The sequence below is a fragment of the Tauraco erythrolophus genome, chromosome 3, assembly GCF_009769465.1.
Source record: "Tauraco erythrolophus isolate bTauEry1 chromosome 3, bTauEry1.pri, whole genome shotgun sequence".
In the NCBI taxonomy this organism is placed as follows: Eukaryota; Metazoa; Chordata; class Aves; order Musophagiformes; family Musophagidae; genus Tauraco; species Tauraco erythrolophus.
In genome coordinates this window covers 39,701,102-39,727,082 of record NC_141467.1, presented here as the reverse complement: position 1 = coordinate 39,727,082, position 25,981 = coordinate 39,701,102, and the positions used below count along the sequence as shown (strand labels likewise).

Below are 25,981 nucleotides of genomic sequence, written 5' to 3'. Positions count from 1 at the left end.
ACCATTGTTGAGCTGCAAGGGAAAATACATGTTTGTAAGGGATAGCATCAAATACTCCTCAAAACACAGGTGATCTTTGTTCCATTTGAACCAACAACCATATTGTTTTCTGTATTCTGTCATTGAGGAGACTATTCCCTTGAATTAGTCTCTCTGAAGGAAGTGAAGTAACTTTGTAAGGCCATAAGACAGACCTATGATTTGGTTTAGGAAGGATGTTATGCTCTTGAAAATGAGAAGATGTTTATTTGACACAAAGGTCGTATGTTGAGATGAGTTGTTCATGTTTAGTTTTGCACGTGCTATTTAAGGAGCTCATTAAAATGATTTTGCTTCACTGTATCCATGATTTCATTGAATGAATTAATTGTCTGAAAAAGGGGAATTTTTACTGGAAAAAAAAACCCCAACACTGTTTTCCATATGCCGCATCCTTTACAAACACTGCAGATTGGGTATTGAATACTTGGAGACTATAATGCGTTGACTGAGAAGTGCTTTGGGAGTTCTCAAGCCAGGATTAGCATAAAGAATAAAAACCAAAGTGGAATTTAGTACTTGTAAATATACTTTCTTTGGTTTCTTCTGTACACATCTGTACCCCTTCCCTTAAAGAGCTGGCATATGACCAAAAGGAGAAGTAAATAAAAATGTATTGAGCATCAAGTTAAGGAACTTTACAGTTCATTACAGGTTTATAGATCATGACTAAATTGGTTGTCCTTCTGAATCTTAATTTAAGTTTACTATTTTCTAAATTTCATCTGAGGGTTAGGGCAATGCAAGTCTTACACTGAAAATCTTGACTGCACTGTCTCTACCTTTTCGCATAGAGGAATTATGTACTATTTTTTGGATCGGAGGGGAAAAAAAAACCAAACAGAAAACGCTCAACTAAAGTGTTCTCTATTTCCGTCAAAGAAAAGATCTTCTGTCCACAAATGACTGATGCTTTTGTATGGAACTGTAGCAGATAGTATATCAATATACAAAAAAGTATTGTAGGAGGAATACAAAAATCTCTGTTGTTATCAAGTAAAAAATGGTGGTGGCAGCTCAAGAAGTGGTATTTTTCTCATTTTTTGTATTTGTTTTCTTCTTTATAGATGGTACTGAATGGTGACTGTGGGGTGTCTTTTAAAGGAGGTTAGACATTGAAACAAAACCTCCACGATTATGACCATTTGGAAATCCCAATGCATGAAAAAGGAGAATCTTCAGCTATATTGACTTCTGTGATACAGCCAAAGTATTGTGTATTATGCACTCGTGATTTAAAAATGTGTGTGTCTCCTCACGTATTTTGTAAAGATTTAGGTATTTGGCCTATGCAGATGTATCATATGTAACGTAAACATTTTGCTTTTGAAGATCTTAGAAACATGTTACACTTCTGATGGATACTTGGAAAATTATTGAAGAAAAGCACTATTTTAAAGACTTCTCTCCTATTTCCAGTAGAATTACTGATCTTAGCTTTTTCTGCACGCAAATGTTGAGGCCACAACAGGTTTCTTTTTCAAAACCTAGGAACAGCAGTGTGCTGCAAAGAACCTTAAAATGTGTTAGGTAATGTATGACTGTCTCCAAGCAGAAGAATTTGTTAACCTGAAGCTAATGTGGCAAATTAATTTTTGGTCATATCCTTTAAGAATCTGTTCAGCTATACTTGATTTATATGAACATTAACAAAAGATTTATGTTACAAAAAGTCAACCCACTTTTGAGTTAGAACAGCTTCATTTTGAACATCAAACATGATGTTAAGAGAGTGCTGTTTGACAGAACCGGGTTTTAAACTATGGAAATACTGAAGATGTGACTGCTGTCTCCTGAGCTTGGGCTTGATCCTGTGCTCTGGTGGTTTGTAGTGTTGTACCTGGTGATACCATCAGTGCAGTCTTGGAGACTATATAAACCCTTTCTGATTTATTTGTGCAATACATTAAGTGGTTACGTATTGTGATGCTTTAGATATTTGTTACTTGTAAAAATCATAGAATCATAGAATCATAGAATGGTTTGGGTTGGAAGGGATCTTAGTGATCATCTAGTTCCAACCCCCCTGCCATGGGCAGGGAAACCCTCCACTACTACACCAGGTTGCCCAAAGCCTCATCCAACCTGGCCTTGAACACTTCCAGGGATGGGGCATCTACAACTTCTCTGGGCAACCTGTTCCAGTTCCTCACCACCCTCTGAGTGAAAAATTTCTTCCTTATATCTAATCTAAATCTGCCCTGTTTCAATTTAAAGCCATTTCCCCTTGTCCTATCACTACACGCCCTTGTAAAAAGTCCCTCTCCAGCTTTCCTGTAGGCCCCCTTTAGGTACTGGAAAGCTGCTATAAGATCACCCCAGAGCCTTCTCTTCTCCAGGCTGAACAGCCCCAACTCTCTCAGCCTGTCCTCATAGCAGAGGTGTTCCAGCCCTTGGATCATCTTCGTGGCCCTCCTCTGGACCCGCTCCAGCCGCTCCATGTCCTTCTTGTGCTGGGGACTCCAGAGCTGAATGCAGTATTCCAGGTGGGGTCTCACAAGAGCAGAGTAGAGGGGCAGAGTCACCTCCCTTGACCTGCTGGCCATGCTTCTTTGGATGCAGCCAAGGATACGCTTGGCTTTCTGGGCTGCCAGTGCGCATTGCTGGCTCATGTTGAGCTTCTCATCCACCAACAAAATGTAACCAGAATCTTTAACAAAAAATGGTTACAAAAATGTAACCAGAATCTTTAAAACGTGAAGGTACATGGAAAAGCATGGGAGCTTGCATCGTTTTTAGTCTTGTTAGTCCATGAATAAAGTAGTTCAAGATCTTTTCTTCCCCACTTCTACTGCTGTATGAGTTTGCCAGCATTACATTGATATCAAAAGGCTTACTTAGCCAGGCTGATAAATAGGAGTTACGCGAGTGCTTAAGCTGCCCTGGTTGCAGAGGGATACTTGTTACATCTAGAATGTGTTTTTGGTTACCAGTTGATTTAATCGAATTCTAGGTGCTGATTCTTTGCTCCTGATGATGATCCCTGTGCCAGACTAAGGTTTGATTCAAGATTAAGTTTGCAAAAAGAAACTCATTTAACCTTATGTGTCATGTGATCACTGGGATTGTGCAAAGTCAGAGTGCTGCTGATGCCTTGTCTCATGCATTGGTTTACATATTAACGCCAACTGTAGGCTAGCTCTTAATTAGTGTAGTGGCTTTGATAACAGTGGAGGTGAATTGGCTTATGCAGGCTGACGATTAGGACCACCCAGATTTGTGACCAGTTTGTTGCTTTCCCGTTGTCCTGTCCTGTGGCAAGTCTGAGAAGGGGCTTTTGGAAGAGAAGCTTACAGCAGAGGAAGAAGCACTAACTATAGGCTCCTTTTGCCTAGTGGAGGCTTATGGTATGCTGAATGCATCCTTCAAATAGTGATGGTCATTCGTGCAATAAATCCATGCAGGAAGCTGAGAAGAGGTCTGCCCAGAGCTCCCTTTGGGTGTGAGGCACTGCTCTCCTATCAAGGAACCTGAGGCATCTGCTACTGAAATTGTGTTGTGGACACAGCTGAGTTAGCTGAGCAAAGGTCATAGCCAGGAGAAACAGAGACATGGTTCAGTGTTGTGGTCTAGATCTTGTCTGAGATGATGGAGAACTGACCACAGCTCAGCAAATTGCTGCCTATGGTCCCAACGAAAAGTAGTGACAGTGGCCATTAAGTGTCTACTTCAGAAGATGTGCTCTTGTGCTAAAGGCAGCTTTAAGAGAGGACTAAAAGAAATTGAAGGCAAGGTAATTCTTTAAATTAAAGGGCAATTAGGAGTAATAAGAAAGCCTCATAGTTGATTTCTTTCATAGAGTATTCTTTCTGGGTTTCAGTTTTATGCAGATGCATACTCCCATGTAGTGATATTTTGACATAGTTTATATAGCGGTGGGATAGAGGCAAATCTAACTCTGGAAAGGGTGTGCAGGTGGAGATTATTTTCATGAGAACTCAAATATGAGGCAGAGATGAAACTGGTAAAAGGGTATCATTAATTGTTGCTACTCCTAAGTTGTGCTGTGCAGCCAAGGAGCTATTCCCTTGATAATTCCTGTTATTAATTATAGGGATAGACATGAGGCTGTTGACTTTGTTGGGAGTACTGGCTGCAAATGAAGTGGAACGCATCCCCTGTCTGCCTGCTAGAAGGTTATGATACGAAGGCAGAGACAAGTGTGTCCATTTAGTGTTGACTTGGAGAACTGGAGGAATTAGGCAACAAGACTGGGGCATAAGGCTCCTTTGCGTATTTGTGTTACATATGTGACTGTTTTAATTTCATACTGACATTATTGGCAGCACCTATGAGATTTGTGTTTTGCATTTTTTACTTGCCTAGCAATTAGTTTGTAGTTGTGACTACAATGAGTTTACAAAGATAAAATAAGAGATACTTTTTTTTTTTTTTTTCCCTAAGTACTTGAAAAAATACTTAATTGATGCAAACAGTTGAGTTGAAGACAAGGTTGGACGGCAGGACTGGGATTGCAGTCCGAGATTTTTAGTAGAGCAGGATGAACTTCTATTGGAGAGTAAGTGAACAAACACCGGGAAGGAAGGCGAAGCCTGCAGATACTGTATGCAAATAATCAGCCATCTTTTTTGAGGTGTGCGGATGGCTAGTGGAGATGAGCTGAATCTGCGCTGGTGTGGCAGAAAAGGCATGTTCTGAGACTGCTGATGCCTGCCTGTGACAGCTGGGAAACATCCACCTCCAGTGATTACTGCGTCTCTGGCTGAAAGTGGCTTGCAATTTCTGGCAGAGGTTGATCTAGGTGTGACAGCGCTTTAAGGTTTAAATCAAATTATAGGATGGCTTTTAATGGGCATAAAGCATGTCAGAAGAGAGTATGGTGTGGAGCCACCAGTCCCCTACTTATTAATATGTCTGAAACGTATGAATTTTTGTTGATGGAGAAACCCCTAATTATCCTGATACTTTGATAGTAGAAATTTCCAGTACAGGTATTAGTTCACTGCTGGACAGGTTCTCTGATAAATCAGATGGTCTGAGAAGAAAGTATCCTATAAAGGAGGTGGAGAACTGGTTTGAGATTGCAAATCGTCTTGTACAGCAAAGAAAAAGCTGCTATTCTTCCCCAGGCAATGCAAGGGAGGAGTGGTCAGGTCTCAGTGGTGGGCTGGCAACCTGCTGTGGAGGTGCAGCAAGGCAAAGGGCCCACGGCTGCTGCAAGCAAACATGGATGGGCTTGTGGCACTCAGCACTGAAGTAATTTCTTGATATTTCCCAAGTTATATAAATAAAGCTCTACTGCAGTTAAACAATATAATGTTCATCTGATATTTTTTTCTGTGTCCCAAACAGTGCTCATAAACCTTTTTGGGGAAAGCTTGCACTTCAAAGGCTTCATCCTCCTCTGCTATTAATTGCTGTAGCATTTTTGAACAATATGCTGACTTACACCAGCTGAGAATATAGACCTGATTGTTTTACTTCTGGCTAGTTGTTATAGTTTCTATCATGGTTTAGTGAACAAAGAAAAACAATAGTGTGTAAGGATCAGAAAACCAGTTAGAGAAGCAATATCTGGATCCTCCAAAGGGCTGTTGTGATCTAGAGGTGGTTATTTTCTCGTTAGCTCGATATAAGTTTGGTCAGTACTTTAGCTCAATGAGAGGCCTACAGTTGAAAAACTGTTCAATGTATGCAACTACTGTGCACCCAAGTCCTCACAGGCCTTCCACAAATGATTATTAAGCAGAAAAGCACTTTTTTACTTCCATAGGTATTAAGTCCAACTGATTTGAGTATATTTCTCCAGTTGAATACTTTCTTACTCTGTCCTCAAAAATAAACATAATTGATATTATTTTTTTTTAGCATGTACTTTTTGTACCCTGCGTTGCCTGTATCAACATTGCAATTACTTAATCTTGTCGGGAAGTACTTACAATTGTGGTCATGGCCTCATTCAATGGGTAACTGAACAAAAAACTGGATACTTGGATCTGCAGCAAATTGGTGTTTAAATCATAGTGTAAAGCACATAGATAAACATTTAGTATTTAATCATCTGTTAAAATGAAATGCATTTTCAATTCTCAATCGCTTTGTATCAAAATGAAAAGGCAATAAATGTCAAGATTTGATTTCCCACCCCCATCCCTCTTATAAACTGTGTTGGTAGCATCAGTTTTCCAGTGGTGACATCTTTTTGGGAGCAGGAAGGTCACACTGGGCGGTTGAGCAAAAGCTTTTGGTAACTGGATTTGGATGGTTAGAGTTTGTGCTGGGGTTCAAAGATACTGTCCTTCTTTGCACTGCTATCTCATGACTTTTTTTTCTTTCTCCTCTCCTCTCCTCTCCTCTCCTCTCCTCTCCTCTCCTCTCCTCTCCTCTCCTCTCCTCTCCTCTCCTCTCCTCTCCTCTCCTCTCCTCTCCTCTCCTCTCCTCTCCTCTCCTCTCCTCTCCTCTCCTCTCCTCTCCTCTCCTCTCCTCTCCTCTCCTCTCCTCTCCTCTCCTCTCCTCTCCTCTCCTCTCCTCTCCCTCTCCCTCTCCCTCTCCCTCTCCCTCTCCCTCTCCCTCTCCCTCTCCCTCTCCCTCTCCCTCTCCCTCTCCCTCTCCCTCTCCCTCTCCCTCTCCCTCTCCCTCTCCCTCTCCCTCTCCCTCTCCCTCTCCTCTCCCCTCAATTGGGAAATGAAGTTTTAGAGGATATTTTAGGAATGTTGGGTAACTATACTTGCAGCATATTCTTTTAGAACAGGCTCTATTTTGTTTTCCCTCTTTCTCTGTAGCGGGTAATCTAAGCAGAGGAAGGAGAGAAAGCTTCATACTTACGATGTTTAATGTTTATGTTGGCTTTGTTTTGAGTGTTGTTGCAGTCATGGTCATTTCCTCCTCAGAGCTTTTAAATTTGGGAGCCCGGATTTCTAGTTGAGGAAAAGTTGAACATCCTGTGGCTGGTTCCCTGAAAACTGTTCGTGGTTTGTGTCCTAAAAATGCTTCCAGAAACAAAGGTTAGGCTTGTCTGCCCAAGTTTAAGCATGTAGCAAATTACTTGATTACACAAGAATTATTGAAGCTAGTGCTCACTCACACGGTGCTCATCGCAGTGAGAGCTCTGTAACCAAGTGCCTAGAAGTTAATTTGATTTTTAGATGTCTTAAGTTTAGACACCATGCTGAAAATGTAACCTTGTGTCTTTCATAGTGTCTGTCTTCCTGCCATGATTTTAATTTGTTATATTGCTTTTTTTTGACTTCAGTCTTCTAACTTTTGGTTGTGCATAAAAGACTAATAATAACTCTTTTGTTTTATAGGTATAAGCCAAATGATCTACAATTGATAATATCAATGTTAAGAATGGATGGGGAGGAAAATAAGAAGAGAGATGACGTTGATGAGAGTTTACCAACTGAGTTGACAGAAGAATCCCATAGAAATACATCAGGAGAAAATGCTGGATGTGACTCTTCGTCTCAGCAGAAAAAAAGGCTTATCTCAGATGAAATGTTTAGGGACATTGAAAAGAAAAGAAAAGAGAACGGCACAAACAAAAGAGCGCTGTCAGGATCACCAAAGCTGGATGTTGTTGAAGCAGACAAACCTGAAAATGTCTCCAGAAAAAGAAAGCGGAGTTCTTCAGAAGACATGAAAGATAGTGAAAAGAAATTGCACAAAGTCGTAGCTGGAGAAGCAGGTAGCATAGTAGCTGGAGCTGTAAAGAAGGAAGGAGTCGCCAGTTGTCTTGGTGATGACATATTTAATTCAAATTTCCCGTGCCTGCATCGTGATTTCAAATGTGCTGATGGTGCCATATTGAATATTCACAAGGAAAATAAACATTCACAAGAGGTGCCAACTGCTGCTCCTGATAAGTTATCTTCTTCAGAAGAAATCAGTGTTGGCTGTACAGTTGGAAACATAGACAGAGATCTTGAAGGGAAAATGAGTGATCACTGTTTACCTTCCTGCTCTGATATGGAAGAACATAAACGAGAATGCCCCTCTAAACAATCCAGAGAGCAAACATGCTCCCACTGTAGTTGCACAGCTGAATGTAGTTCAACATTACACATGCCTGTTAAGCAAGATCATGAGAAATCCAAGATATTTTGTTGTGATCTTTGTGGTTTTCAGACTGCTGATGAAAACCTCCTAAATTCTCATTTCCTTGGTAAGACGCACCTTCGATGCCAGAATCTTGCTGCACGGGGAGGATTTGTACAGATATTGACAAAAAAATCCTTTAAAAAACAACAATCTGCTGCAACCAAAGAGAGGAATGTCAGAGCAAAACCTGGAACCAGTAAATTAAGGGCAAGAGCTGCTGATGCAAAAGAATTAAGTGTTTGTAGTGCACTGAAAGGCTCAAAAGTAAGCTTGTCTAAACAAATGATGGCACCGAACTTGTTGAAATGATACCGTCTTCAGATATTCCCACTGAAAAAACAGATACTATGACAGAAGAAATGTTGTCTTCTTCTGCTGTAGAAGGAAATGATGAAGTCCATACTGAAAAACTAGAAATACCAGGACCCTCAGCAAATGTCTTGCAGAAAAGAGAACTCCAGCCAACTACCAAAAGCTAGTTGGCAGTTTAAACATGACGAGGAGATCTGATAGATCAGAACATAAAAGAAACATTGTCTTGTTAAGGTCTTTATTTGGACAGAGTAGATCTTGTAGATTAAAAAGGCAGGTTAAAAGAAGGTACAGTTTGTTGGGTAACAGTAAGAGAGGCAAGTCTGAAACTCGGAGAGTACACATGAAGCATATCTCCAGCACACAGCTTAAACCTAGTGATTCAAGCCCTATGTCACATACCGAATTAGAGAAAGATGCTAAAAGTAATTGTAATACTACTTCAGAAATTCAAGATCTCACTGAAGATAAACCAAATAATCTTTCTTCCAGCAGTACAGATACTAAAAGTTCTGATGTTAAACTTACTGCTGATGATGCTTGCATTGATTGCAGTCATGTTTCTCAGAACAGAAAAAGTTTGGAAAGTCATGTTGCAAAGCTTCATACAAAAAGGATCCAGTTTCATTGCGAGATGTGTAGTTATTCCTCTGGAGTCAGGGAAGACATGAAGCAACACTGTCAGGACAGTAACCACCAGATGGGTGGTTGTAGCTTTAATTGTCAAATCTGTTCATTTACCAGCTCGAATGTGGTCAGCCTTCAAAGCCATATGAGTGAAGTGCATAATATGTCCCATAATTGTCCAACTTGCATTCTTTTTTTTCAAATGGAAGAAGAGCTGATAAATCATCAAAAAATGAGAAGCATGATGATTCATTATTTCAGCAAGCAACTCCATTGAGTAACAGTGATCGGACCTTCCACGTGGTAAATTATGCTGACTCAGTATCAAACAATAGCCAAAATCTTGCAAAGGAAATGGAAGTATCAATGAAAGCAAAAACTCCAGACTCTTCCTTCATAAATCATAGAAATGAACTAAAGCATTCTGTTCTGAATAAAACCCAATTTCAATGTAAAAAGTGTTTTTATAAGACAAGATCTTCCACGGTTCTTACAAGGCACATAAAACTCCGGCATGCACAGGAGTATCACTTCCTTTGCAAAGCATGTAACCTCTACTCACTGAGTAAGGAAGGAATGGAGAAGCATATCAAAAGAAGCAAGCACCTTGACAATGCCAGGAAAAACAATATTGGACTACGTTTTGAAGAATGTATTGAAAAAGTTTGTGTTGGTGTTGGTGGTATTAAAACAGTGGTAGATCCTTCCATTTCTGGGAGTGGGAACACAGAGTTAGATAAAGAAATTATACATGTTTCATCCTCTTCTGTGGAAAACATATCGAAAAACAAGGAATGCATTCCATTTGATCGAAGGATTGGTGAAAACGAATTGGTTTTAGCTAATGCACACAAAAGAGGGAAACCCAAAGGCACTATATCTAGGACATGTACCCATTGTGGTCTTTTGGCCTCCAGTGTTACAAATTTGACTGTTCACATCAGACGAAAGCACAGTCATCAGTACAGCTACTTGTGTAAGGTTTGCAATTATTACACTGTAACCAAAGGAGATATGGAACGCCACTGTGCAACCAAAAAACACAAAAGTCGTGTTGAAATGGAGGGATGTGGAAAACAAAAGTCAGAGATCATCGTTAGCCCTGAAGGAGGTAATTTTGAATCCATGAGCAAGAAGGTTAACAGCCCCATGACTGCCTTGTATGAACATGTGGAGGATGGTAGCCCGTCATCAGATTTGGAAAATTCTGTCTTAGACAATCAGGAAGTTGAGCAAGGAGATGCTGAGCTAAAGGTTGTAAATGCCAGTAGGCTGCCAGATTTGGAGCTTACTAGCAGTCCATTAAATATAAACCAACGTGTATTTCTGGAACCGGCAAGGGTTACTCAAGATGGTCAGCCATGCTTCCAGAGAAGAGCAATGGGTGCAAACGACAACAAGTGCATGCACTGCAGCTTCATTGCTCATTCTTCTTCTTCTTTAGACCTGCATGTGAAGCGAAAACACACAAAACAATTTGAATACTACTGCATGGCTTGTGACTACTATGCCGTTACTCGCAGAGAGATGATTAGGCATGCAGCAACAGAGAAACATAAAATTAGAAGAGAATCTTACGTTTATTCTTCGTCTGGGGAGGATGCAAACACAGCAAATATCGCTAAAGGTGGCACTGCTTTGTCTCAAGAGGAACACCATCACAGTGCAGGAGAACTGGAAACTGCTGTAGGTGAAAGAGAATGTGCCAATGATGCAGCAGAAGATGATCATATGAGTAAAAGCTTAACTGACTGTGCTGTCTTAGATGAAAACGCATCTCCAGGAATGCTTCAAGGTGGCAGTTCCCAAAATGCAGTAGAAGGTGAACTTGAAGAGGAGTCTGAAAATGGAGAAGAAAACCCGTTTTGTGAAGGATTCCAGCAAACTCCTCAGAAAGATAAAGTTGTTAAACTTGACAAGGAAGCATCAGTGAAAGAAACAGGTACCTGTGAGTTAAAGAAAAGTAGGCATGGTCAGGAGCTGCTCAACTCAGGTGATGATTGCACTTCAGCAAATCAAAATAGATCAAGCAGCACAAACCCGAATTCAGGAAAAGGTGAGGAAATCTTGGAAGCAAACAGAGAAAATCCTGAAGTGGAGTGTAGAAACACAGACATTGTTAAAAAAATATCACTGAAACAAAATAACCCGCTTATGCTGACACTTCCAGAAACAAGTAGTGCAGTAGAGCAACCCAATTTCGCTGGAAACATTGGAGAAACCGTACAAAATATACATAGTTTAGAGGGTGACAGAAGTTTCAAAGAGGATCCTACTGGGGAAGAGGAAGAAGCCCTTATGGAAGCACAACGTGAAGCAGAAGGAACTATAAATAACAATGTTTGGGAGGCAGATGGCTCAACAGCTGAGGGCATGCAAGAAAGTAGTAATGAGGCTTTAGGAACAGTTATCAGTGCTGATGATAAAGGAAAGGCAATGCAAAATTTTGGCAAGTTTGATTCTTCTATAGTGAGGTTAAAAAGCCATCAAGATGGGGAGGCCACTGACCATGCTGCTGAAGGACAGATGTCAGGTGGTGTGAAAGCTAGCGAGCTCACGGTGAAAGCAGACTCTTCACCAAGCGGTGGGAAAAAGAAGAAGTCAGAAGGAATTTCCTTTGGGGAATCGACACGTATTCGCTGCGATGACTGTGGTTTTCTAGCAGATGGTTTGAGCGGACTAAATGTTCACATAGCCATGAAACATCCTTCAAAAGAAAAACATTTTCATTGTTTACTCTGTGGAAAATCATTTTACACAGAGAGCAACCTTCACCAGCACTTGGCCAGTGCCGGGCACATGCGAAATGAGCAGGCAAGCGTGGAGGAGCTGCCCGAAGGAGGTGCCACCTTTAAGTGTGTGAAGTGCACGGAGCCCTTCGATTCGGAGCAGAGCTTGTTCCTCCACATCAAAGAGCAACATGAAGAGCTGTTGCGGGAGGTGAATAAGTACATTGTGGAAGACACTGAGCAAATAAACAGGGAGAGGGAAGAGAACCAAGGCAATGTCTGCAAGTATTGTGGGAAGATGTGTAGAAGTAGCAATTCCATGGCCTTCTTAGCTCACATCCGTACCCATACAGGTATGGAAACGCTCTCTTTGCAAGTGGTCTCTTTTAAACATGGTGAATTAGACCATTGATCTTTTTCTGCTTGATGATCCCTTTAACATTTCTTAGGAACTGGCATGCATATTGCCTGATGAGCCCCCAATGAAATTAAAAATTACTTAAAGGGGTATGAAAATACAGTGGTCAAAGGGCAAAAAATATAAGAATGTTTTAAGCGCAGTCACCCTTCTGCTTTTTGTTTCATACAGAGATATTTAATTCCCCTTAATCTAAGTTGTAACTATTAATTGGTTCTTAAATTTATGTAATGTGGTCTGAGAGAACAATTAGCTTTTCTTTCTAACTAACTTCCTCGCAGGTGTTTAGTATCCAAATTGTTTATTTAATTTCTATTCGGTTACACTTTCAGCATTACATAATGCTTCAGGATAGACATTTGATATTACATCATACCTAAATAAATAAAAATAAGAAGGAGCAAGAGGTTTTTGTAGAAATAAGTTATGGGAATTGGAACTGGTCAGCCTTTTTGGAAGGTAGTGTGTAATGGTGATGTGATACACAGGGGTGTAGCATCTGATTTAGTTTCTGTGCTGATCACACTTTCAATTCATTTTTATGTTTAATTTTAAGTGGAAACTTTAAAAACATTTTTGTAGAAAAATGCATAAGCTGCAGTTCTAAATTTATGTAAAAATTCAGTGCGATGTTTCTATAAACCTGCCATACATTCTTTATTTTAAATAGACAGCTTTTCTAAATCACTGAGCTCTGCTTAGACAAGTGGTGTCTCCATGGTTGAATTTATGAGTGGATTTGAATAATAAATTCACATTTCAATGAACATATTTTCATTAAAACTGTAAGGTTTATTTTACTGTACTTTTAAATAATGGCTTATTATGGAAGCTATAGTTTAAATTCATGCAGTATTTGAAACTTAGTGCATGGTTACAAGGAAGAGAACAAAAAGGTAAGAAAAAAAGAAACATAAAAGAATGGTTATTCCTGACATAATCCTAAAATAGTTTTGCAAGGCTTTTATGAAAAGACAAGGGCATGACTGGACAACAAAGTTTAAAATTAATCTTGGGGAATGCGGACATTGTATTTCAAACCTTTCAAAATATTTTACTATAACTGCTGCATTCATGTGTATCAATAACTCACGTACTCAATACTTTCAGCATTACTTCTGTCCTGTCAATAACGTAGTTATCTGTATTGCTTCAGCTAATATCCAACTTTGAATGCAGTGTTAAGTCTTGGGAGGGACGCTCGTGTTCACATGGTCAGAACAGCTGTATAAGCCCTTAATATGCCCTCTTACGGCAGATAAAACGGAATAAAACTAAGGGGGAGGATGCTAATGGAGCTCTCTTTAGAATTCTTTATGCAACTGTCTGGTCAAGACATGTTGCTTATAATTGATGTGTCCATTACTTGAATTCTCTTGTAATTATAGTCAATAAGTCTTGTAAATGTGTTAAAGCTCACTAAAAGCATACAAATTCAAGAACAGAGTAAGGCTAATAATTTAAAATAATCAATGTAGGCATTTCAGCACTTAATTTCCCTTGTGTGTTGATAGCTGATCATTCTTAATCCATTAAGATTTATTTAGTCGTTTACAATGCAAAATAGGTTTGCACTGGTCACTTGTGCCATTTGAAAATGTCCACCAGGTTAAGTGCAGAATGTAGTCCATTAGTCTTCCTTGACTATATGTATTAATTGCATTTAAAATCAAGTTAATGTGGATGTGAAAGTGAGGTAACTATCAATATATGACAAAGCAACCCTACTTACATAAGTTACATCATTGATTGTAACATTTAGTAAAAGTTAGTGTACTTTTTAACATCTTGTGTGTAGGTCTGATCATGAAGTATATTTTTATTGTGCTTTTGCATGGCCCTAAATATGTAGAGCAGTAAAAGAATACATTTCATTTCGCAAGTCATTTTTCGGTGGTGCTTGCAGAGGGGGTATAGAGTGGTTAAAGTAGAGTTTTACCTGCCCTGTTTCTCATGGCACCTTTAAATGAAATGCTTTTCTTATGCATTCCTTATTCACATAAATAGTAATGTGGAGACTTTTATTAATAGTTAATGGGAAGAAGGCTTTCTCTTCTAATCTGTATTGTCATATTTGTGATTTCCTTTGTGTTTTATGGAACCTTTTCTTCCAATCTGTATCACAATGGGTGCAGTTGAATAAGAAACAAATATTTCTGGGTTATTGGGAGTGGTGGCAGAGGAAACAGACCTACTCCACCAGCTGTTTATACACTGGCTTATAACATTGGTGAGGCAAAGTACGGTATTTCTAGCTTTCCGTCTGTTCCAGGGTAACACCAGGTACTTCGCCAGCTGGATGCCCACAAGTCTATGGGGCCTGATGGTATCCACCCGAGGGTCCTGAGAGAGCTGGTGGATGTCATTGCCAAATCCCTGTCCTTTATCTTTGGGCAGTCTTGGCTCACTGGGGAAGTTCCGCTGGACTGGAGGCTGGCGGATGTTACCCCCATTTACAAAAAAGGGCGGAAGGAGGATCCGGGGAACTACAGGCCTGTCAGTTTGACCTCGGTGATGGGCAAAGTCATGGAACAGGTTATCTTGAGCGCTATTAATGAGCACATACAGGTTAACCGGGTGATCAGTCAACATGGGTTTATGAAAGGCAGGTCTTGCCAATCAAACCTGATCACCTTCTATGACAGGGTGACCCGCCTGGTTGACGAGGGAAGGGCTGTGGATGTAGTTTTCCTTGACCTCAGAAAAGCCTTTGATACAGTTTCTCATAGTGTTCTGGTGGAGAAACTGGTAACTGCTGGCCTGGATAGGCACACTCTCCTTTGGGTTAAAAACTGGCTGGATGGCCGGGCCCAAAGAGTGGTGGTAAACAGAGCTAAATCCAGCTGGAGGCCGGTCACCAGTGGGGTTCCCCAGGGCTCAGTGCTGGGTCCAGTTCTGTTTAACATCTTTATCAATGACCTGGACGAGGGGATTGAATGTACCCTCAGTAAATTTGCGGATGACACCAAGCTGGGAGGCTGTGTCGATCTGCTCGAGGGTAGGGAGGCCCTTCAGAGGGATTTGAACAGACTGGATAGTTGGGCTGAGGCCAATGGCATGAGCTTTAATAAGGCCAAGTGCAGAGTCCTTCACTTGGGGTATAAAAACCCCAAGCATCGCTATAGGCTCGGGGAAGAGTGGCTGGAGAGCTGCCTGGCAGAGAAGGACCTGGGGGTGTTGGTTGACTACCGGCTTGATATGAGCCAGCAGTGTGCCCAGGTGGCCAAAAAGGCCAATGGGATACTGGCGTGTATCAAGAATAGTGTGACCAGCAGGAGCAGGGAAGTGATCCTGCCCCTGTACTCGGCACTGGTGAGGCCGCACCTGGAATATTGTGTCCAGTTTTGGGCCCCTCGCTTTAAGAGAGATATTGAGCTCCTGGAGCGAGTCCAAAGAAGGGCAACTAAACTGGTCAAGGGGCTGGAAAATAAAACGTATGAGGAGCGGCTGAGGGAATTGGGGCTGTTTAGCCTAGAGAAGAGGAGGCTGAGGGGAGACCTGATTACAGCCTACAAATACTTGAGAAGGGATGGTGGGGAGGTAGGGGAAGGGCTGTTTACATTAGTGATGGGTGATAGAACAAGAGGAAATGGGTATAAGCTTAGTTAGGGGAGGTTGAGGTTGGATGTTAGAAAGAATTTCTTCTCTGAAAGGGTTGTCAGCCACTGGAATAGGCTGCCCAGGGAGGTGGTTGAGTCCCCATCCCTGGATGTGTTTAAGAAAAGGGTAGATGAACTGCTTAGGGATATGGCTTAATGGGGGATTAGGGACGGTTGGACTGGATGATCTCTAAGGTCTTTTCCAACCTAGAAATTCTATGAAATTCTATGAAATTATAGGAGCACAGCTGCAAATTTTCCCATTTACTGTTGTGATTACGGTGGGGTTTTTTATAGTCTCTTTTAGCATCCAGATGTGCATATGTATGTTTGTATATGTACACATGTATCCAGGTGTAACCATATCCGACTCCTTGCCTTTTTTTATTTATTGAGTAATTGATGATGGTTTGGGGTGGGGAAGGGAAAGTTGTAGAAAGATGCAACTAATGATTGCCATTAATAGGAAAATAATGTTTCAAAATACCATTAAGTAATGTAGGAGATTTTCACATTGCAAATGAAAGAGAAGCTTTGCTAGAGAGGAGATAACAAGTAAGTCCATCACATGTTGACAAGTGAAAATGAGGAAGTGTAAAGAAAAATAAAAGGAGTAGTAGAGGTGGAAGACTTTTTAGTTCGCAATTGATGCAGGTCCCATACACTTAATTAACAATCAACATATGAGGAAAAATCACCTGCAACCACATCATCTCTGTTTCATTTCTCATCAGATTTCTCAGTTAGTGGAAAGTTTGCCCAATTTAAGCGTGGTATCTTACTCCTCACGTCCCAAACGTAGGAGGAAATGGTATGATGATATTTCACATGGCTCTGCTCACTTTGCATTGAGCCTGAGCTAGGGACACAGCTATGCCTGCAGGTGCAGATGGTGTTGCCTTTGGCTGGCTCAAAGTTGAGGCAGTGAATTCTTCTTACAGTTTTGGGTCTCTACTGTCTTAATGTAAAATAAGGACTACGAACTCCAGTCTTCTTTGTAAAAGAGTAGCATGGTTTGTGTCTATCTGGCCGGAACTCTTAAATTTAGTCTATTTTCAATTTGATGTTTTTTGTGGTTTTATTTTTTTCCCCCCAATTCTCTTGTTAAGAGCCTTATTGTTACTTCTATCATAAGAAAACGTACACTTTGTTTCTATGCCATAACTTGTGGGTAAAGTAATTCTATGGCTTTTTTTTTTTTTTTAAAGTCATTTGATTGGAAAGATGGTATACTGGAAGTATTTTTCTCATTTTTCTGTGGACTAAAAGCCAAGTGTGAATCCAATAGTATCACGTTTAACACAGCATATGAGAACTATTAAAGTTTGTGATAAGACAAGTATGGCGAAGAAACGGTTAATTGCTTCAACATTGTTTCAGATAGCCTTATGGTAACTACAGATTTTTTGCCCCAGTAGCTTAACTCTTAGTCCAATGTCTTCATCTTAAGTATAAAATTTTGGATTGTTTCATCCAAGAACATACTGGAACAAATTGGGCACCAGCAACCTGAAAGGGAGATGCCCTGCTTTTATTTCGGGTGGGAAGTACTGACTGGAGCCTGCCGGCACTTGAATTTTCATGGAGTTTAAATGGAAATGTTAACAGATATTCAGCTCTGGATCTGAGAAATAAAAAAAAAAAAGCTCAAGGCCTCAGTGATTTCTGGATGAGAGCAGTCAACAGAATAATACATTTCTGTATTGTCAGCACACTGTAGCTACGATTGGTCTGAACTCGAGTTTTTCACAGAGAAGTCATGTAAATGGAAGACAGCAAAGGTCTGGTATGGAAGCCCTGCGGGACAGCTGCCGTAACAGAATGAGGAACGAATTTACAATTTAATCAGTAGGAGAGAAACTAAGGGAACATAGGATTGAATCCACATGGTATTTGAATTCTATGACAAAAAAGAGCAGTATAAACACCAATAGGTTTTAAAAAATCCTCTCCAACCGTGGCCTTGATGTTATTAATCGTGCAATTAGTCTTTAAAATCGTAAGTTAAAACATCAGCTTTTAATACTCTTTTATTTAATGCAAAGATAGGCTGTTGTTTATTTGCATGGGTCTCTTCACTGAATGCAGTGTTGATTTGAAATGTCACCAAATTAATGATTAATTTAGTTTTATCAGGATCATTTAAATAAACTGGGTTTTTTCAGTATGATTGATAGAATGTGATTGCTGTTAGCTGCAGTCTCAACCTGCTTTTGACATTTAAACATATAAAGCTGACTAGATATAACCATTCGGGTGCTAAATATATTTTACATCTACTTCCAACAGTAGAAATGGAAGTATTAAGAGATCTGGCTTCATTGTCATTGAACTGTGAAATATTCAACCTTGTCTGCCCGTGCTTAGTACTGTTGACTTTTTTATTTCAGTTAGAAGATTAAAATTAAATGCTTCATTTTTCGTCAGCTTTTGGGAATTAAATTGAAATTTAAGACTCTAAAAATTTTTAGTAAGATCTTCAATTTCACCAATGGATTCTTGGAGGATATGCTGTTTTCAAGGGCAAAGCAAAAAGGTTCATTGATCAAGTATGATATAGTGCAACATTTTTCTTATCAGAGCTCTTTATGTATATTTATTAAAGATCACATATTTCATATTATGCCTTACTGTATTGGAAGAAGTACTTCACAAAACATATACTAAACATAATGTGGAGACTCTGTGACCATATTGTACTTACTTTTAACTGCAATTCTATTATTTTGATTTATTGATTTAAGGATTTAGTGGTCAGAAAATTGGAAAGTGCTACGGCATGCTTTGGAATGGTGTTGCTGCGTAATAACATGGGGACTGACATGTGCCTAATTTAACTATTTCAGTAAAAAAAAATAGTTTTTCCATCCTTGAGAGAGGTTCACTGTTAGTTAAGATAGACAAATAATTTGACTTTTTGCTGAACTGATGTGATACAAGAAATAAGCTGGTACTGCTTCCTTGAAGAAATAATTTCAGAGTTCTTTGGTCTGTAGTAGAGATTTAATATTAAAGTTTGTTCTTGAAATAAATAATAGCCAAAATGTCAATACTTCTGGTTTGCAGAATAATCATAAATTCTTGACCATAAAACAGTCATAAAGGCATAATATTTTATCCACTGTATATTCATACATTGCATGTCATTACAATAGCTAGGTGATGAATCATTTTCTGTGTGTGACAGAACAAATCTGAAATACCAATGCTAATGTGAAATCTATTCAAAGTCAGAAGACTTGTAAAATTACTTTACTTTAAATATATTTGCTTAAAAAACAGGTGCATTTTGCAGTTTACAGCAGTATCAAGCCACTCTAAGACCATTAACTAAGTTTCAGCATTTGGAAATGTGTAGAACAACTTTTGCTGTCTTGTTGAAAGGTTATCTACTATATTGTCTTCTCATTTTATATTCTGTGGGTTTTTTTGATAACTAAAAAAATAAGAGTAAATTTGTATTGAAAGTTAAAAGAGTAGATTCTGCGATCTTGAACTTAAGGAAACTTTAATGAGTCATGTATAGTATATACTGTCTGTGTCCTGGGAGTTATAAATTTATGTATGAGATGATACTTTTTTCGTTAGGCAAAAGTCTCAAACAGGTTAAATGTGGGATAGGCTTTTTTAAAGGTTATTTTTTCCCAGGATTTTTTATTTCTTTAACCGTGGGTGATATATTATTCTAATTCAACTCATATCTTATGCTAAATTTTACTTAGGATCAAAGCCATTCAAGTGCAAGATATGCCACTTTGCAACAGCTCAGCTCGGAGATGCCAGAAACCATGTCAAGAGGCACCTTGGGATGAGGGAATACAAGTGTCATGTCTGTGGGTGAGTAAATTGAAACAGTCTCCACCATGGTTAACCAGGAGAAGAGTGCAGGATATGCATTGTTTCAGAATTGAAAACTATGATGTGAGCAAGAGTGGCTAAAATTATGCATGCATATCCTCCTTTCCATTGTTATGGTAAATTCCTTAAATACAGTTATGACATTCTTTTCCCACTTCTAATCCTGCACTGAAGATGAGCAATTTTATGGGCTACAAGGTCAATTTGAACCTGTAATCTGTAAATTGACTAAATTATAGGATGTTCATTCACATTGCCAGGGAGAACTGTAAATTCCATTTAAAGACATAAAAAATATATAATATAGACTTTACTGTGTGGGGTTTTTTCTTTTGCTATACTGTTATAATTTTAGTACCATTAACAGATTTCTGGACTCCATTAGGGTTTTCATTCTTTACGAAAACAAAACAGAAGACTGATTTTTCAAACAAACGGATCTAAAATATTGCAGGCGTAAGACCTCAAAAATAAATTGAACTCTTTTATGTGTGCTTGTGTTCTTGTTTGTTACCCAAAAAAATCTTGTTTTTCTTTTTTACTTAATCGTTATTTCCTCAGAAGGATCGTTCATAATGTTTAATTGTCCTTCAAATGTGTTGCATTTAATAGGAGGCATTGAGACTCCTTAATGCAAAACTAATTAATTTAGCAGAAATGTTTAAAAGGTTTTAAAATGCCATGGCATATATGGTACATCATAGGACATTCAAAGTTGGATTTTAATACCCTAGTTCTGATTAAAAATATATTTTAATGTTATTATGCTGGAGAAATTAACTAATATATGCGTCATATAAAAACATTTTACTCAAACCTATGTAACCTGCTATAGCAGTCCTGTGGCTAATGTGTAGAACAGCACAGGTTCAATTAGATGATGCAGTGCACACATGAATGGTGTGGTGTGATGCTGAAGATGATATTCAGCAGGAGGGTTTTTTTTAGCCCCAGCATACCGATCTGCTGCAGGACGAAGTGAGTTACACATTTTAAAGGACAAGTGAATCTTCAGCTGAAGATGCAGCTGAGTGATTTTCATTGATTCATTTCTCTGTTTTTCAAATAATTTTGCATGCAGCATTACGAGATACTTTGGATGTTTTTACTCACTTAAGAAAATTAATTGCTGACTTCTTGAAACAAGAAATAAAAATGTATGAGCCTAATTCTTAAGTCCACTGAATATCACTAGTAGAATAACTTGTGCTACTCTTTATTTTGCAGCTTGTTTAAAATGAACATTATGTGTGGTAGGCCGTTTTATGTTGCTTGAAAAATCTTATTTACTACTCTGCTATACAAATTGCTGAGAATTGGGCATGGAAGATAGTTAACGACTGCAGATCCACAAAACTGTTTAGCTAAGGCTGAGCTCTGTTCTTTGGAAGTTGTCAACAAACTTGACAATGATTCAATTCCCTTTTAACTTAAACTGAAAAATCATCATATTATTTTACTATGTTATTGTGAGAGGAGAAGTAAAAGAATCTCAAAATACCTACTACCTTATCTTTTATAAAAAGAGAATGAAGATTGTTAAGATTTGACATGGTACCTCATTTTTTCAGAAACTCATTCCTTCACCTTAGGATTGACATGTTCTTAGAATCTGTCTCAGAAATTACACAACTCTCAGTTGCAATTCATGACAATTATGCAAGAGAGAGCACAAAACAGGTATGAATGATTTAAACTGTGGACTTGAATGTTAGTCACTTTGATAAGCTTACTGTATGTTGCTGACACGTCATACCTGGTAGCCAAGCAGGTACTCATTTTCCATTTCTGTGTAGTATTGTATAGCTAATTTTCATCAACAACGTGAAGCTGTGCTATTTAGATATGACAAAACAATCACCTGAAGAGACATATACTACAATACCCTGTGTTCACAAAAATCTGATTTATATACCTATTTAAATAATCATCACGTTTCACTTAATGTGCACAAAAATGTATTTTAAGAATTATACATTAACACCGATTTAATTGGAAAAGACATTTTTGTACTGTAGCTAACAGTCTTGAAGAATTGAGCAGGATTTGAAGGAGGAATGACCAGAGCAGTTTGCACTGTAGTCCAAATAATGAATATGCCATCCTTAAATGTGGAAGAAGACAAAAAGTGTAATAGCCTGTGCTGTATTTCTGCTGTTTTAATTGAAAGGACTGGGTAGTGCGTAGGTTAAAAAAATAAAGTAGCAACATAAAAAAAAATAAAATTGCTAGGATTGGCTATCGGATTAGTGGCACTATAGAGCATTGGTACATTAACACCACTGACAATGTCAATTCATTATCATTGATGGCTAAATAATCTTAGAAATGCTCAGTGGACCTATTAGTTCCTGAACATAAGCAGCTCATGCTGCATTTCTTCATTAGCTTTAATTGCTATAAATTTTACCTTTTTAAAAATCATGCTTTAAAAGGTGAAGTGATCTTTCAGGAACATTAACTCTGTAATTTTGTCACAAACAGAAGGTCCTGCACTATGTTTTCTTTTCTGCAGTAGTTAATATTCTATCCTCTGACTTTTAGATTCGTAGTAATAAGCCCTCTGCTAGTTGTGAGGATAAATTGTGTTTCAAAAGCTTTTGAATCTGCTTGGGCACTTTTTAAAGGTGAAATGTCAGTGCAACATTGTGGGGTAGTGTGGTCTCAAAATACCACTTTTTTTTTTTTTCTCCCCAGACAAAAATTCTCTGGAAATTTTTGTCTTTAAGAAAAAAAAGCAAAAAGCTGTATCTGTGGTGTTGTCTTAGGAAGGGTTTGCTGCGTCTTAATTTTCCAAATGATCCTCATATTTACATGATACAAAGTACACAATATATAATTCACTTAGTTGTTGAAAAAGGCAGTAATTTTGCTGTGTTGTTTTATTTTTTTTTAATTGAAGTTCAGGGTTTGTTTTTCTTCAGCTGCACAGCAGAAACTACATGACACAGAAATTGGACACTGCTAATGCTTTAACATTTGGAATAAACCGTCTGCTACTCATTTCCTTATCGCAGATGTGTGTTAATTGTTTTCTTTTCCGTACCCATGGCTGTAAAATATATCCCATTATTTCAGAAGTAGTATCTATTTTCTGTGGGTAGCTGCGGCATATCTGAATTTAATTTTTGAAAGTCAAGCTCTGAAAGTGGCTGATACCCAGGGTTAGATGATCAAATCTTGGTTGCCCAGCATTTAAAATTTTTTGTTTCATTTGCTTGGTGAAATGCAGTGAAAAGGCTTATCAGGCACTTTTCAAATTTTATGCTCCAGGTAGAACATGAAAAATGCATTGTTCTGCACTTGAGATTTTGAACAGAATTTATAGGCAATGTTTGGTTTAAAAACGCATCTACTATTCCTTTGCCTTTTTCTTGCCTTTGCTTTCAGAAACAGAATTTTGGGGGATGTAGTTACATGTTTCAACTAAGAGTGGATGCTTCTTTCTTTGTTTTTCTCTCCTTTATGACTTCTTAAAAATCTACTGAGGAAGATGGGTATAAGGTAGGTTTGGATTTATAGGAAATTTTTCAGTATTTAAAACATGCACATTAGTACCTTCCTAAAAATTGAAAGGACATTTGTAGTGATGTCTTAATTATGTTTATTCCATCTATAGTATTCCATATATACTAGTCAAGTGTTTTGAGGAACAGAAGTAAGTATTTGTATACACAAAGGAATTTGGAATGGGGTGGAAAAGGTTGGATTTTTTTCTGTATTTTGCTGAAGTAGTTCTTTCTCGTGGGGTGGGGTTTTTTTTGGGTTTTTTTTTCTTCGTTTTGCTCTTTTGGTGGATGGAGGTATTAATCTTTTTTACTTTCTGCTCCTTAGTTCTCAATTTGCTTTGAAATTCCTTTTCCCGATTAATCCTGGAGATGTAATAAGATGTTCTGCTAAATAAGAGTTTTGTTAAATTTGGTTATTTTTTAAAGCCTCATATAAACAAGCTTTCAGGAGAGTTATAGTGTCCCAAGCGTGGAAATAACTTCACTTTTGCTGCTGTTGTTAATGCTATGAATAGTTCAGAGATCTTGATCTGTGTAAAGTTCAGTATTTTAATGACACTGGCTGCTTTAAGAATGTCTAAAGAAAAATACTCATCTATATTGTGTGTAGTGGCTAATAGATCTTTGTACTTTATAAATAAGAATGTGCTTTGACCGGCTGCATCAAAAAAATTGGCTATACTCCTGTTTGTTGCGTTCTAAAAAATCTAGATTTTCAGATGTTTTTTTAACTGATTACTGTTAATGCCAGGCTACTTTTAGTGAAAGCCTGCTCTTAAGATTGCTTTTAGCAAGCAAAAAAGACTTATTCATGAACGTATTGGTAGGAGCAGAAGAAACATTGTATTTTCAAGGATGCCTTAATGTACTGTAATATAAATTAATTATTTATACTTGTGCAGTTTGGGAAATCTTAAATAGAAAGTTTCTACTCTAGTAAAACTATTTTTGTGTGGTATTACCTAGTTTTTGTGCATTAGAAGGGATCTCTGTGTAGATGATTATAATGTCACTTTCTGACCTTTGCAGCTTGAATAATTGTAAATCATTGCTTCATAACGTGTCAGAGAATGTCTGTACTAGGCAATTAAATGGCAGAATATAATAGACCAAATTATTGCCTGTCATGTTTTCAACAACACAGTTAGTATTTGAGTTACACTTAATCATTACGTGCATTAGCAACTTCATTGGAATCCAGCTTCAGGCTGAGCATGAAATACATTACATTATTTAAACCTCTAATGGTAGAAGTCATTTATTTGTGTTGAAGTGTACAACATGCAGAGTTTCATAAAGCAAGGAACACTTGAGAGCTTAATTTATCCAAATCAAAGTCTAAATGCAGATAAACACAAGTGGCAAAAATTAGTAATTTTTATAGGCTGGAAATATTTAAAAATACATGGTTGTGGGTAATTGTAGGCAGCAGGAATAAATTAAAATGACTATTTTTAGTCAGCTCTGAGAACTAAAACTGTTGTATACCTAAATCATCAAATGCATCATGAAATTGCGTTTTTGAATGAACAATTAATGACACACACCATAACTACAGATGTGTCCAAACAGAAAATATGTATTTGGTTCAGCTGTTTGGATCAGAGATAAGTGCATGTGAAATGACTGTTCTGGATCCAGCTCTTCTGAGCTTCTCTATCTGCATTTTGCTGTTCGGTCCTATCATATGCTCGTGTCTACGTTTGCTTCAGTAAAGAAAATGAGGTGAACCTAAGTAACAGCTTTCCAAACTTGCACGCACTTTTAAACAAATTACTAAGAAAATACTAGAAAAGTATGTGGAGTAAGGTAACATATGTGTTATATTATATTGCCATTTTTTTTTCAGTTATCTATCATTTTATTAGATTTTCAAACCTGACCTTCAGTGCATAGTCTCTATTTTTTACTCTTTAAGAAAACTACTTGAAATGGAAGCAATTTACTTTCATTCAGAAAAGCTCCCAGCATCTTTAAACAGCTGGTACAGATCCTACGGTGTGTTGTGCGAGACTCTCTTGGCCTGGAAGTCTGCCATGGAGTTGGCTGGAGTAAAAGCGAGAGAGTGGGAGACTCAGGTACAGGCGGTGGAAAGACTCTTCTGTTTGAGACTGGTACTAGAATTGATACAGAAAAGTCAGGACAAACTTTTTGACTTAATAAAATGTGTTTTTAGCAACTTGCATGATAAGTTGGATTATAATAATGATTTAGTTGTACTTGCTGAAGAGAGAAGGTATATAAGGGGCATACTGGTTAGAATATATGTTTGTATTTGAATCGGAGATAGTGGTTCAGACTAGTATCTGTGTGGCACGCGATCCAATCCAATGCACTTCCAAATGGTAATTATGAAGATGCACAGCAGTGTGACTATGATATGTGTGGCACATGTAACTAGTGCTTTTACAGACATGCATTTTTAATTTTTTACTTTACTGTCGATTGCTCTGACGTCCAGGACGTGCGCGTTTCTGTTAGGCCATAGGCACCTCGCTCTGAACGTGTCCTGAGAGCAGATGCCTTCTCTGCCTGTGCAGGGAGGGTTTGAGCCCTTCCTGAGAAGGCATGAGTTGTGACTAATAGCAAAGAGGCTGATGGTGAAAAAATTGGGGTCTAACAGTTAGCGCTAAGGCAAGCGGCAGTCCTAAAATTCAATATACCTACTGAGAAAGAGACTTCTGTCCTTACAATCCATGGTTCAGAAGGATTGGCCTAAGCATTGAGAAAGTTACTATTAAAAATTGCCTTCTGTTGGCAGGAGGAGATGGCAAAAAAGTTGGCTCGGTTTTGGTTACCATGAGAAAGAAGGGAGCCTAAAAGTTGTTG

General features: G+C 38.4%; 1 protein-coding gene across 1 annotated transcript in view; it reads left to right on the top strand.

Moving 5' to 3' along the window:
• Nucleotides 1-25,981, top strand: part of ZNF407 (zinc finger protein 407) — a 362,003-nt gene that overhangs the window by 24,576 nt on the left and 311,446 nt on the right. Inside the window, 5 exon segments of the mRNA XM_086608533.1 lie at nucleotides 7,308-8,377; nucleotides 8,380-8,568; nucleotides 8,571-9,271; nucleotides 9,274-12,121; nucleotides 19,508-19,622. Coding sequence (XP_086464659.1) covers nucleotides 7,342-8,377; nucleotides 8,380-8,568; nucleotides 8,571-9,271; nucleotides 9,274-12,121; nucleotides 19,508-19,622 — 4,889 coding nt within the window. The 5' untranslated portion in view covers nucleotides 7,308-7,341.